The sequence below is a fragment of the Natator depressus genome, chromosome 7, assembly GCF_965152275.1.
Source record: "Natator depressus isolate rNatDep1 chromosome 7, rNatDep2.hap1, whole genome shotgun sequence".
NCBI classification, from domain to species: Eukaryota; Metazoa; Chordata; order Testudines; family Cheloniidae; genus Natator; species Natator depressus.
The window spans coordinates 114,620,730-114,634,834 of NC_134240.1; the positions used below are offsets into that span (position 1 = coordinate 114,620,730).

General features: G+C 42.0%; 2 protein-coding genes across 4 annotated transcripts in view; one reads left to right on the top strand and one right to left on the bottom strand.

The window, feature by feature from the left end:
• Positions 1–1,610: 1,610 nt before the first annotated feature.
• On the top strand, positions 1,611–6,567 carry BBIP1 (BBSome interacting protein 1). The gene is made up of 2 exons (XM_074959377.1): positions 1,611–1,898; positions 3,357–6,567. Exons 1-2 carry the CDS (start codon positions 1,853–1,855, stop codon positions 3,524–3,526), a joined length of 216 nt encoding a protein of 71 aa, XP_074815478.1. The 5' UTR covers positions 1,611–1,852; the 3' UTR covers positions 3,527–6,567.
• Positions 4,881–14,105, bottom strand: part of PDCD4 (programmed cell death 4) — a 33,032-nt gene continuing 23,807 nt past the window's right edge. Inside the window, exons 7-12 of one of the 3 annotated variants that reach the window (XM_074959370.1) lie at positions 13,961–14,058; positions 11,978–12,092; positions 10,980–11,087; positions 9,783–9,893; positions 8,589–8,728; positions 4,881–5,534 (exon numbers count right to left, since the gene is read on the bottom strand). In XM_074959370.1, coding sequence (XP_074815471.1) covers positions 5,474–5,534; positions 8,589–8,728; positions 9,783–9,893; positions 10,980–11,087; positions 11,978–12,092; positions 13,961–14,058 — 633 coding nt within the window. In that variant the 3' untranslated portion in view covers positions 4,881–5,473. The remainder of the gene's footprint in view (positions 5,535–8,588; positions 8,729–9,782; positions 9,894–10,979; positions 11,088–11,977; positions 12,093–13,960; positions 14,059–14,105) is intronic. The other 2 variants (XM_074959369.1, XM_074959368.1) reach the window with 2 other exon arrangements.

Genomic DNA, 14,105 nt, shown 5'->3' on the forward strand with positions numbered 1-14,105 from the left:
CTGGCAAATCTGGTTTTGCCACATTTGTGCTTTTAGCATTTAGAAGTACCCCAGCCTTTGATTACATTTTAAACAGTGGCACCACTCATACTACAAGCTCTAGGACATCAGATTAAAACTTTGATCAGAATCTGAAATCCTGGAAAAACCACTTCTGGGCACTATCTGTTGATATTTTCAAACAAGTGTAGAGTGAACTTGATGTCAGTGAAAGGGGCTGGTTTGATGGCCTGGAGAAGGAAATCCTGCTCTTGCAAGGTACTGAATACCCTCCCCTCATGTTGTTGTCAGTAGGAGTTGCAGAAGCTGAGCACGTCTCAGGATTGGGCAGTGGTAATATAGACTTCTCTGCATTGCCCTACCAAAGACCATCAGTGCTGACAGGGAGAAACCAACTGGGCTGTCAAGTTCAAGCTCTCTGGCTCATTTAGTTTCTCAGGCTGACAACGAGGGGACAATTCAGGATAAGCATGGTAGGTAGCTTCTGTACTGTACAGCCGTGTCCCTTAGAAATTGGGCAGGGGCTTACCACCTCCTTTCATGTAGATGTCATTAAGCAAGCTGCCAAGCGATAACTTCTTCTAGCCTCCAACCTAGGCTGGGCTGAAACTAGAGATCTAAAGGCAAAGGGCTTTCTGTCCCCTCCAGTCCCCGAGTGTTTTTCCAGGACATCCTAGAAACATGTCGAATGGGAAAGGTTGCCATCTGGCCAGTTTTTAACCCATCTGGCCAGATGTTGTGGTGCCTTGTTGGTTCCTGATTAAAAGATTTAATATGCTGAGTTTGTTTTCACTTGGGACCAACATTCCCTGTAAAATGCAAACGCACGCAGCTGTGCATCAAAATCTTTAACTGCCATAATGCATCACACAGCAGGAGGCAGGGCCAATACCTGGTCCCACTCTACACGCTGGGTCTTCAGCCTCCCGAAACTACAACAGACCCAAGGGTCATGCGGGGTGCACGGCCGGCTCCTGGTGGGATCCCTCAAGGGCTGAGGTGGGTGGGTGGCTTTTCTGTTCTCAAACGAGAAAAACCCTTCCAGAGTCCGGAGTAGGTGGAAGCCAGGTAGGGAGACTCAGAACCAACGCAGGTCAGATTCCACAGCTATGGGCGTGCTCCCGCCGAACCAGGCTGCTCAACACGCCCAAGTGAGGGCCACATGCCAGCAGCCTGGGGGCAAGGCTTCATTTGCAATAAAGCAGGGCAGACTGAGGCGGCATTAATTATGGAGGTGCGGCATGCCGGGCTTGCCTCTCACCTCCACCAGCAACCCCACAGACCGTGCCCCCTGCATACAACAGGCCCCGGGGCAGCACCAGGCTTCCCCGTGTGCTGCAGAACCACCAAGGCACCACAGTGCCCAGCATGCAGCGGGCTACCCCCGGACTACAATTCCCAGCATGCAGTGGGCCACCATTGGACTACAATTCCCAACATGCAGTGGGCCACCACTGGACTACAATTCCCAGCATGCGGTGCCCCCCCCCAAGAGACCAGGCTTCTCATTATGCAACGATGACAGCGCCGCGCACGGTGGGAGCGCTAGTTCTTTTGGGGCCACTGCGCATGCGTTGATACCGCCCGCAAGACGGTCGATGTGCAGTGCGCATGCGTTTCAGCGCCGTGCGCCTGGGGTGAGGAGACGGCGGTGGGACCGTGAATTACGAGGTGACGACAGGACGCTGCCTACGCGGGACGCGTCCCGGCCTGATGCGCTGCCGCACGGGTCCGGGCAGGTTGAAGGCGGCCCGCTCAGGCCCTAGCGACGCGGGGGCGGGTCAGCCTCCGCCGGCCGCTTCTCAGGGGCCCGCCTCAGCCTCCGCGCAGGCAGCCGCCCGGCGCCGCCGCCATGCCTGAGGGCAAGTCCGTCTTCCGGGAGGTGCTGCCCAAGCAAGGTAAGCGCCGTGCCGCCTGCGCGCCGCAGCGCTCCCTCCGCCGGGCCCGGCCAGCCGCTCTCGGGCCGCCTCCCCGCCCCGGCGCTCCCCGAGGGGTAAGGGGGCGCGTACCCCGACTTCGCGGCGGGCCGCTCCTGGGGCAGCTAGCCCAGGGCTGCCCACGCGAGCTCGATGAGGTTAGCAGAGGTGTGCCTGCCCGCACAGCTACCCGACCTTCCTCCCTGGGGTGGACGGACACCCCTTCCCGTGGTAAGATCTTCGGCGTAGAGACCTTGCCTTGGTTTTCTCTTCAGCACCCTGCACAGGTATGGTGTTGTATGGAAATGAGATTTATCTAGGCGGGGGTAGTCCCCCCGTCGCTTAGGCAGGGGTTCTCAAACTGGGGGTTGTGAGCCCTCAGGGGCACAAGGTTACTATATGGTGGGGGAGGGGGTTGTAAACTGTCAGCCTCCCAAAAAAACCCCACTTTGCCTCCAGCATTTATAATAATGTGAAATATGTTTTTAAAGTGTTTTTAATTTACAAGGGGGGTTGCTCTCAGAGGCTTGGTGTGTGAAAGGGGTCACCCACACACAAGTTTGAGAACTGCTGCCTTACAGCAACTAGAACATCCAGCAAACCAAACGCCAGCTACTCCTGAACCTTCCTGATCTAGGCAAGACCAATTAAGTGTATGTAGGCATATTCTAAATAAAAGCAGGAATCCTGTTTTTACTTTGATTACTCTTCCCCTTACTGGTCAGGGTATTTGAAAGCACATACAGTAGTTTGTAAACACGGACGTAAGCCCTGACAGAAAACAGTAGAAAGGACGTTCATATTATGATTACCATTTTACTTACCTTCCCCATAACCCACCCCCATCTTAATCATAAAATGGGTTTGACAGCTTCATTCAAATCCTTAGTTCTAGCAATATAGTTTGAAAGCTGGGATTGCAGGGCTGCTTTCAGATGGTTTAAAGCACTGAGTTCTAGCAGCTGTGCTGGTAAAAGTGTAAGAACTGAAAGGCAAGAAAGCTGTCACATGAGGAAATAAGGCATTATATTACATAAGCACTCTGCTTGGCTACTGTTGGAAAGCTGAGAATCCTAGTCATTAACTTGATTTTTAGGAGATCTGAATAAAGATCCCAACTCTGAGCTATATGACTTTAGTTCCTGAAAAAATATATTTTTTTCCTGTGGTTCAAAATCAGACAAAAGATCTACTTCTGAAAAGCAAGCCAGTTTCTTTATCAGTTGAGGTTAATGACTCGTGCTTTTGCAAACCTTTTTCCCCCAAAGAACAGTATATTCTTTCTGAAAACTAATGCTATCTTGTCCAAAATTCTTGTATTTTATACACTAGGTTTTTCCAAGGACATTTGGTGCTATTTGAGATGTATTTATACTTCTTTGTAAAATTCATGCCAATTATATGAAATTTACATACTTATTTTTTCCTTCTACACTTCAGGGCAGTTGTCAGTGGAGGATGTGCCTACCATGGTGTTATGTAAGCCAAAACTGTTGCCTTTAAAATCTGTTACCCTAGAAAAGCTAGAGAAAATGCAGCGAGCAGCACAGGAGACAATTCGCCAGCAAGAAGTGGCACAGAAGGAGCAGCAGCAACAAAGCGAACAATAGTGTGCATGATGGCTCACCCCCTTTAAGAAATATTTCACCTAAATATTGTACCTTAATCTAGTGATGTTTGCTGTACAGTTATTAAAAAGGAGTTCAGGAATGGTAGAAGTCCATACTAAACTTTCTTAGCTCATGTCTTCTTATATTGTACATATTATAAATGTCTGTAGATTTTGCTTAAGAGGAGTCTTTTGTTAGTATGCTTACTACCTTCTCTGTAGCTGGGGCTTTCAGCTTCGTAGCTTGATTTCTTTTTTAAAAAGCTTCATAATTGTGCTGGCTTAAAAAAAAAAAAAAAAGCCCCATGAAGAGTTTGTCCCCCTCAACTTAATTTTTTTTTTCCTCTGTAAACTATTTACTTTAGTTCATTACTTGAGGCTGGAGATGTATAGTTAACACTTCTGAAAAGTTACAAATCTTGCCTGGCCGTTCTGGTCTAGGTATTCTATTAGAGCAGCAGCTCTGCTAGAGGTTAAGCATTGTTTACTGTTTAAAGCATTACATAAGTGCTCTACAATCTACATGCTTATGGGAATTGTCTTGAAATTTACTGTGCCCGATGAGTATTGAATGAGGTGGATGATCCAGATTTGGGGATCATTTGAGATGACTGTGGAATCTCACCCTCCAACTGATCTCACCCTTTCAGGATTTATTTTAGCTAAGTCATTGCCCCCTTTCAGTAGGTAAAATTTGCTCCTACACAATGGGTTGATTCAAATTGCTGGACCAAAGAGTGAAATGTGCATGTGCAGTAAGACTGCTGCTCTGTTGCAAACCAGAGTGTTTGTAGGCAGTCTGCCATAGTAACTGGGTGGCACAAGCGGACATGCTGCAACTGTTGAACTGAATTCAAGCTCTATCCACAGCAGTTTTCTGAGAATGTGTTGTGCAGATGTTGCTTTGCCCTCATTGGGCAGGAGGCACCTTTTAGAACTCTTGCCCTAAAACCACAATTTCTAATTTTACTTTAGTTTTACTTCTAATTTGTCAAAGTTCTTAGTATTAATTTAATAGGGGGAAGATGAGACTAATAAGCAGCTACAGTAATGTAATCATGCTTCATACTCTAACCTTGTTCTGAACAATGGGACTAAGATGCTGGGTCATTTGGTCAAATGGCTAACTGATGTACCCATTTTCAGGGAACTCTTGGGTAAAATGTCCCTTTCAGTTTAGTTATTCATTAATCCTCTACAAAGTGCTATGCAAAAGGGTACTTTTTAGATATGTATTTTATTGGCACCTGGTTCAAAGATTATCTGCAGAGGACTTAGAGCTTTCCAAAACTGCTTATATAAAAACAAAGGAAAAGGATAGCTTTACAAAAATTTATTTTGTAATACATTCTATCAGAACTGTTCATTTTTTCCAGTTTTGTAGAGAAATAGATGTTCCAGCCACCTTTTACTGCACTGGTCTTTAAGACCAATCAGTGCGTTCCCCTGGAAAAGACGAATACATCTTATGACCAATCCATTTTTAGATTCTTTAAAGAAATAACCATTTTTCCTCCCAAAGCACAGTATTTCAACAGCAGCAGCCAAAATGAGGTTACAGCAACTTAACTTGACCCCTCTATAATAAAGCTTTGTTTAAACCAGTGATTTTACTACAAAAACACTGTCCTTGAAGGAAAGGAGTGGCAGTCAGACATCAATGCAGAACATGGAATGATTAGGTCATAAACATATGGCACTTACAAAAGGGTAGCTTATTTGAAGGCACCACCACTGAAATGTGGTTACTTGTTCTGTTCTACTATATGCCCAGAGAAAGAAATTTCCTTCCTGAATATAAATTTACAAAACTGTTTCAGAATGATTTGTACCCAAAACAAGTGCTTTTAAAAAAAATATGAACTGTGCTAAGCAACTCTTACAATTTAGATAAAGAATATATTTTTTCCCTTTAAACATCTAAGGCTGCAAGAGTTGGTTCCTGTACTCAGTAGCTCTCTAGTTTAAGACGACCGCCATCTCCTTCACTTACAAAGCGCTTCCTTCCCCTGTAAGGAAAAACAAAATACAAGATTATAATTTTACATTAGTGTCAATAGTCCTTCCTTATTTACCATAGTTTAGAGTGATCCCTGCACCACTTCACAGGTCCTGGGAGTAACATGGAGGTGGCTGGTGATCAGTAATATTACCTGTCAAATTCTTGATCTGAATATTCTACACAGAACACCATTTGTGTATTTATACTAGGCTTTTCAAAACTTGACACTCAAGTTTCTTAGCAGGCAGGAATTCTCCCTTTCTTAGAATTCCATGTAGTGTTAGAACCTGAGAAAGGTGCTAGTTTGACAGCCAAGATACTGCACCTCTATTTAGCCAAAGAGCAGGAGAAGTACAAAGTCATGCAAAGCATCCTTCCCTATGCTGCCCTGTCATTGGGCCTCAAACCCAAATGGGAGGAATAATCTCTAGGACAGAAAGTTATATTCCTTTGCTCATTTTATAGGGCCTTCCCCCCAAGACGTTCTGGTTAAACTTGGATTATTGCTGTGCACATTGTAAGATGAGCTATTGCCAGCAGGAGAGTGAGTTTGTGTGTGTGGTTTTTGGAGGGGGTGTGTGTGTGTGGGGGGGGGTGAGAGAACCTGGATTAGTGCTGGAAATGACCCACCTTGATTATCATGCGCATTATAAAGAGAGGTTTCAAAGAGGGATGGGCTATTACCAGCAGGAGAGTGAGTTTGTATGTGTGTCTGTGTGTGTGTGTGTGGGGGGGGAAAGAGTGAGAAAACCTTGATTTGTGCTGGAAATGGCCTTCCTTGATGATCACTTGATGATCACTTTAGATAAGCTGTTAGCAGCAGGACAGTGGGGTGGGAGGAAGTTTTGTTTCATGGTCTCTGTGTGTATATGATGTCTTCTGCAGTTTCCACGATATGCTATGCATCCGATGAAGTGAGCTGTAGCTCACGAAAGCTCATGCTCAAATAAACTGGTTAGTCTCTAAGGTGCCACAAGTACTCCTTTTCTTTTTTCTTTTTACAAAGCTCAAAGTGTTTTGCAGACATTAAATCGGGGGAGGAGAGAGGTTTAATTAAAGGTTACAAAAAGTTATTTTGATAGTGCTTCTACATATAGTCACTAGAACTGAAGTATAATGGAGCTTTAATTTTAAATGATGAACTAAAGAAACTATACCAGGGAATATGTCAGTATAAAACCTAATGGATTTAACTCCTCAAAGAACAGAACAAGGGACAATTTTTAAGTCCCTCGTTTACGTTGGCTCTCTCTGGGATGAGAATAAACTCATTAAAATTTTACAAACTCACTTTATTGCCATCAGGAAGATAATTTCTGTATAAGAAACCTAATTTTTTGTAGATCAAATAAAAAAGGACCTTTAAAAATACAGTATATAACCTAACCCATAGTAACAATGACTTGTTAATAGGTAGCAATTTGCAAAACTCACTTTTAAAAAAGCGAAAAATGAGTACAGTGTTAAGAGCTCAATGCCCCAGAGTGCAGGAAATAAGACATGGGGCCACCTACTGAACAATGAGCATAAAACAAAATATTGAATAGTTGCTCATTACATGAGCATTATCTATCTTGTGCACTAACTGAGGCAGGGGTCCTCTGGAAAAAATAGTAAACATGACCATGTAATAAAGACTGCATCATAATGCATATGTTCAAGGGGCCAAATTAAGGTTGCACATTTCCTGGCATTTCTTAACTTTTGTGTGCTTGACTTCACATCCTTAATAATGTTCTTTTAATGTAGTTGTGTGTAAATTCCTAGGTTTTAAAAAAGAACACTTAAAACAAATTCCATCATGTGGCATCATAACACCTTTATGGTTAATTAGCAAGGTTGAAATCTTTAGATCCACCAGAGCTTGGCCCCTTGAGATAACAGAGTAACTGATAGCACTAGTAGGTTGTTATCTGCATAACAAAGCTATTGGACACTTTGTCACTGGGTTTCACGAATACTTTCTGACAGCACAGAAAGGGCGAGACTCAGGAATTCTCAGTTTCCATTCCAGTTTCTGGAAGGGAGTCTGATCAAGTGGGCAGAGGCTCTTCTACCTCTGTTTCCCACTCCCTTCCCCCACCTCCCATGTTTGACCCTTCTATCCATCTCCTCCAACCTCTCCCTATCCCAGTCCTGTCTCTTCCCCACAGCTTCACAACCCAGTCCTCTTGCCCAGCAGGTCCTACACTTACCCGTCCAGACTCCCAGTCTTAATCTCCTTGCCCAGCCAGTTCCAGTTCCTCCAACTCCCAGCTTCTCATCCAATCTGTCTCTCCCTGCAACCCTGGCCTCCAGTTGCTGCCCCTCCCCCATATTACTCATCCCTAACCTCCCTGCCCAATTCATCACCCAATCTCAGTGTCATCATTCCCCACCCCCCAATTCCTTGTCCAAATCTCTTCACACAGCTATTTCCAGTTCTCCTTCTGACCCTGCTGTCCCATCTGCATTCAAATCAGGCAACTTCATGCTACCAAAAAGGGGGTCTCCTTGAGAACACAGATGAGACTGTCTCCCTGCTCTCAGTTCAGGCATGGCCAGCAGCAGGCTGGAACTGCAATTACAGGGAAAGTCCTGGAGCGGCATATGCCAAGTGCAGATGGAATCTTTGGGGAATGTAGCTGTTAAAAATCTAAGACGTATAAGAGCATGTGTGAACTGAGTTTTCAAAGGCGTATAAATTGACCAAATTTGGGCAGATTTTCATAGGGATGGCAAAAGACACATCCCTGACAACAGCCACCTCCTGCCAAATTTCAAATTCCTGGTCCAAAGCATGGGAGCTCTAGAGCTTTCCAAAGAAAAAGTTGGCATGATTTTTTAAACAGTGACCAAACAATGTATTATTTCATAGGTTCATTCTCAGCAACTGCTCTACCCTTTTGGATGATATTTTCCAAAAGAAGTCAGCCTCAGGCAGACACCCAGCATGGAAAGTTTCAGTCTAAATGCTTAAAGTTTGGCAAAGTTCTAAGCAACTGAAGACAGGGTCTTAGAATGGGAAAATGTCAGGCAAACTTAATATAACAGCTCTGTTTATAATTAAATGAAAAAGTACCTTGAAGGACAGAGGTCTCTCAGTGGTTTGGAAATGATTCCAGCCTGAAAGCATTCCTCTACAAACCGCTCAAGCATAGAGTATGAATGTGGCACATCCAGGTTAATATCTGGGATTTCACGGTAAACTCGTTCATAACCCTGCAATATCAGACTTAGTGTAATGAAGTCACATTTTGCTACAAGAAAGGTTACCCCTTTTATACTCTGAAGGGATAATAATTCAAGTAATTTATCTATCTTTAAAAAGTATTAAAAATAATTTCAAGGAATCCATACCATCTCAGGTGCAAGTTAGCACCACACTATAGAATACAGTATTACCTAGATGTATCTACTTACCTAGGTAGATGAACTGAATTTTAAGATTCCCAAAAATCAGAGGACCTGACTGTCACCAGCCTAACTTGCCTGTACATTACAGTCGCATGGGTAGTGACATCAGAGAGGGAGCAGTTTCTGGAGTTTTTACTATTCCTCTGATCATTAAGCAAAGAATGGGCCATCTCCCTAACACACCAGCTCGGACAGCTGAAAAATCCGTGCCTGACACAAATCACTTCCCCCAGAGCAAGGGAAGCGGCGCAGACGGTATGGCGGAGATGGAAACTAAATTGTGAATGTGTCACAGAATGGTTTCCAGTGTATGGGACAACACAGCTATATGCTGTCACTTGTTCAGGACTTATGGCAGAACCACAATTTAATTCAGATATAGCTAAATGATTTTGTTTTTATACTCTAAGTAATTTTTTTTTAAAAAATCAAGTAAATCCAAATAAGGTACTTCAGTAAGTATGGCTGGTCAAGCTCCATAAAAAATCCCTATTTTATATTGCAACATTATGAAAGATTTAAATTTTTAGTAATTAAAGCACATAATTCAGTAAGACACCTCAAAGTTTCCTTATTAGAACATATTTTAAATTATTCTCAACTCTGCAGCACCACAAGACAACACTGTTAAAACGCATTTTTACCGCCTTGATTCCAAAATAAAGCAATAAATGTGTAACATCAGCTGAAGTCTATTTGTACAAGTCACCGGAGGGCAAACAGAACCATAGCAGTACCATTGATAACAATGGATCACCATCTACAGTTTAAGGAAAGGTGTAAAACAGGAATGACATTTGAAAACACACAATTTTTTGTGAATTACTATTCCAATTCTATTTTGGAAAAATACACTTACTCTTTTCATTTGGTCCAGAGTAATGACAGTAGACGTCCAGAGGGATTTCAACAAATCAAGCATCATTTTAAAGGTTGTTTCTCCAGTTGATTCTAAAACCATCACAATTGCCTAAAATAAAGCAAGAGGAAGTGTTTAACTAAAAGACAGTGCAAAAGTACATCTTACAAGAAATGAAAAGTGAATGCTGCAAACAGAGAGTTGTAAAATTTCCACATGGAGAAATGTATATTTATCACATGTGCATACAATGCTAGTATACTACAATATAACAACAAAGTATGTGGTGGAAAAATTATTTGAGTAAGGATACGAAGCATAAAAACAAGGAAGATGTTACCATAGGAATACAAACCACCAGTGAAGAGGAGAGAAAAAACAAAAGCTTTCTGGACTATTTCTAGAGGTACTCTAAATCACATGACCCTGTACTCAGGCATCAGTTAGCAGCAGTGTGAATGGCTCTACTTTCTGATTTCATGTGTTTGCATCAAACAGACACCACAACGGAGAATTAAAATTTACACACATTTGAAGGGTGTAAACACCACGACAGAAACAGCTTCTTGAGAACAAAGAAGCAAATTTATAAAAAAGGAAAAATTTAGGTTCAGTATCAGCAAAAATGTACTGACAGAAGGCAGTATTAGACCATGGAATAGTCTCTCCTCCCTCTCTCAGGGCATTTAAAATAGATTAGACAGTATACCACAGGGAGCAATCCTCCACTGGTGAAGGATTGACTGTATGACTTAACAGAAGTGGTAAAGACCTATTAAAAAGAGCAATCCATCTGCTTGAAACCTGCTGTAATAAATAGCTCACAGCACTACCAACAAGATGATCTCGGTTTAACAAAACTACAAAACAAGCATGGGTTTTTTCTCGCCATTATTCCACAGCAGACAACTGTGAAATGGCTCTTTCAGTACAACATATCCAGTAACTGTCCTGTTCATGTAATAAATACAGTTTAATTTTACACCTTCCTGAAGGCACCAACAGTTAACCCAAGCACAAGTAGCATGCACTGTACTTAGAGAATTTAGATATATCTGATAACATTAATACTTGGGAGCTGAACTTCAGATTCCACTAACATTACTTGCACGTCCACCCTGAAATTAAACCTAGAGTCTGCTTATATTTATCCACAATTTAAAAAAGTTATAAAAGGGAGTCCGATTTCTGTCTTACTTCATATACAAGTTCATGGTGAAAATGAGGCACTTCTAGTTCCTGAAGGCAACGCTCAGCTTCTGATACATCTCCAGAAAGTAGGTACTCCTTCAGCAACATATCAATCTATTTGGTTTGTTAAAAAACAAAGGAAAAAAAACACTAGGTATAATTTACAATCTGACAATTAATCTGACAAATCCACTGCTCAGCTGAGCAACAAGCTAGTGACATGCATTTAAAAAAAAAAAAACCTTGTATCCCAAACGGCAACTAGTGTTTTAATAAACACACATCTTAAACTGAGAAGTTATGTCTAACTATACAGATAGTATGAAGCTGAACACTTATCTAGACACCATTTCAAAAGATGCAGCATCTGCATACACATGTTTAACATGCAGCCCATAATTAGAAATAATGTTTGATAAAATGCGCATGGGACAATCAAGCTTAATATGGCTAAGATCAAACTCATTCTCTTTTCTCCAAATCTTCTCCCATTTTTTGTTACTTATGGTGGCATGATCATTCTCCAACTAAGCCAGATTTGCAACCTCAAAGTCACAGACTCCTTCCTTTAAATTTTCTACTAGTATCTGGAATGTATCCCAAGCTTGCTGCTGCTTCTTCCCTATCCTAATTGGAGTCTCTGAAAAAGCTACCCTCCAGCCATGAGGCCAAAAGGGAGACTAATTAAATAAAATCATCCCCACCTCTGGATTTCTCAGGCTTCTTATCTTTTTAAGATCATAAACTCTTAATTGCAGGTATTATCTTGAGGGTGTTCATTGTACAAAAGGAAGTACTACACAAGCCTACAGAGGACAAACATCCTTTTCAGTCAATGTAAGGTCAACATCTTTAATTCATGATAAATACACATTTCAAAACAGCAGAATACGATTTAGGTGCAGGGGTAATGCATCTCTTTCCTCCCTCCCAGTCAATCTGCATGAGCGTTGATACACACACCCACCCACCCCCACAAGACAGGTATTGTAAAAATTAGCTACCTCTTTAACAAGATGTTTTACAGATTGCTGTCCACCGCCTGATCCCCATACACTGTCTATACGCTTTCCACCTTTTTTCATACTCAACAGCACAGTAGCTCGGTCCAATGCAGCTCTATAAAGCAAAGGTTGTATTACAAAATTATTTACATAAATTCACTACAGAGGAGGGAAGAAAGAAAACAAGGAGTTTCCCTTATGTCAAGACTTGGTTCTGTGAGACAGGATATGTTCCAAATTTCATCATCATCATCATCAACTATCCTTCCCTCATTTGACACAAGATGACAGAACACCTACTTGCTTCTACTCAATTAGTAATAACTTCCCACAATAAGAGACTAGGGAGATCCAACTCCAAGAAAGTTTACCCCTTATTTCAAGGCAACCCAACAAATATACATCACAAATGCCATCCTCTTCAGATGATGTGCTCACACTTCATCACAGATAGTTCAGAAGACACGGTCTGTTCAGCAATGCAAGGTCCACACTGACAACCTGGAACTGACAGCCATCAGGTAAGCTTCCTGAAGATCTCTTCCCCACCAACTTCTCCCTTCAGCTACATTTTGATAGGGACATAGTAGTAGCAGCCTACCTGAACTGTCAAGGCAGGACCTCAGACATTCCTCTACCCAGTGGAAAAGTGTGTTGGATTCCCTCTAGAGTAAAATCTGGGGTCTCTCAAGGCCCTGCATTTGCTTAGTAATCTAAGTCTCCAAACACGTGTCTAAACCTAAAGTGCCTTTACCTTGGAGAATGGTTACTCCCTTTGGGTTCAAAGAGTTCTGGGACGCCCGAAGTCTGGAGACAAAATGGTGCTTCAGCAGAGGAACACCACACACAGAGTTTCCAAAGAGACAGGGGAACTAGGGAAGCTTGCCACCTCACTGGGAAGAGGGACTGGGTGTGAAAAACCTTAGGTCCAGATTGTCTACCATATATCTGAACAGGGAGGAATACTCAGCCATTTATTCAGGCTGATCGTAGCCATATTATGGAGAACTGTACTCACTATTTGGGAGTGGCTAGGTGAGGTGAGAAGTAACTGTCTCAGAAGTGGAGGTGGCCATGCTAAATGTATGAATATACTTAATTATTGGGACCAAAAATCCTTCAACCACAGTAAAATGATTTTCATAATTGAATGACAAAGTTTTCACACTTGGGTGCCCAAAGATAGGTAACCTAAACAGTAGCCTAGTTTTCAGAGGTATGAAGTACCAACAGCACTAACTTATGTCAATGGAAGTTATGAGTGCTCAACACCTCCAAAAGCCAAGCCTGAAAGGTCAATACTATACACAAAAACTGATGTTTCCAAAATCTGAAGGTATTTTTCAAAAGTCTCTTTTCCTCCCAACCCCTTGCACATAGGCTGCTCCTTCAAACAGTTTTGACTCAAACTGAGTCCTCATATCCATATAGGACAATAGAAAGTTTGAGAAAGTGCTGCACAGAGTGTCAAACCTTCACAAGACAAGAAGCAAAAAGGGTTTAATTATTTATTTCACAAAATCCTTATGTTGCTTCTCCTGACGCTGTATTTACCTACTGGTCATATGAAGTCTCTCTCTAAAGCAAAACGCTCCCTAATAGTTTCTGATTTGATCAGAATTTTTCTTAAATATAAGTTAGTAAGCTCTTTTTAAGTGGCTGAGGAAAGGTTAAACTGTAAGAATTCAGTTTGCAAAAATGCTAGTCAAATTTAGTTTACTGCCGAGTTAAACAGATTCAACTAGATACTAAGATCGAGTTTGCCAGAAACGTTTAATATCTCTTGGTTTAAAATTCTGGGGCGGTTTTTTGTGTGACAGGCTTCCTCTGAGGGTTTTTGTTGTTGTTCTTGACTTGTTTTTATAATAGAAGCGAGTGGCCACACCTACTTTATTTTAAAATACCAAATTACTGGTTTGCTTGCTCAGAATTTAAAAAAAAAAAAAGAACTATAAACGCTAACTACAAAGAGCAATCACTTACCGAGCCTGGACACAATCCACGGTGCCTTTGTAGCTGTCTATGTAAGTACTACATAAAATCCCATCTCCAACTGCTCTAGCAATAAATTGGCCCACTAACTGCAACAGAAGAGAAATATTTTTGAGACACTGAATTCCACAGGATT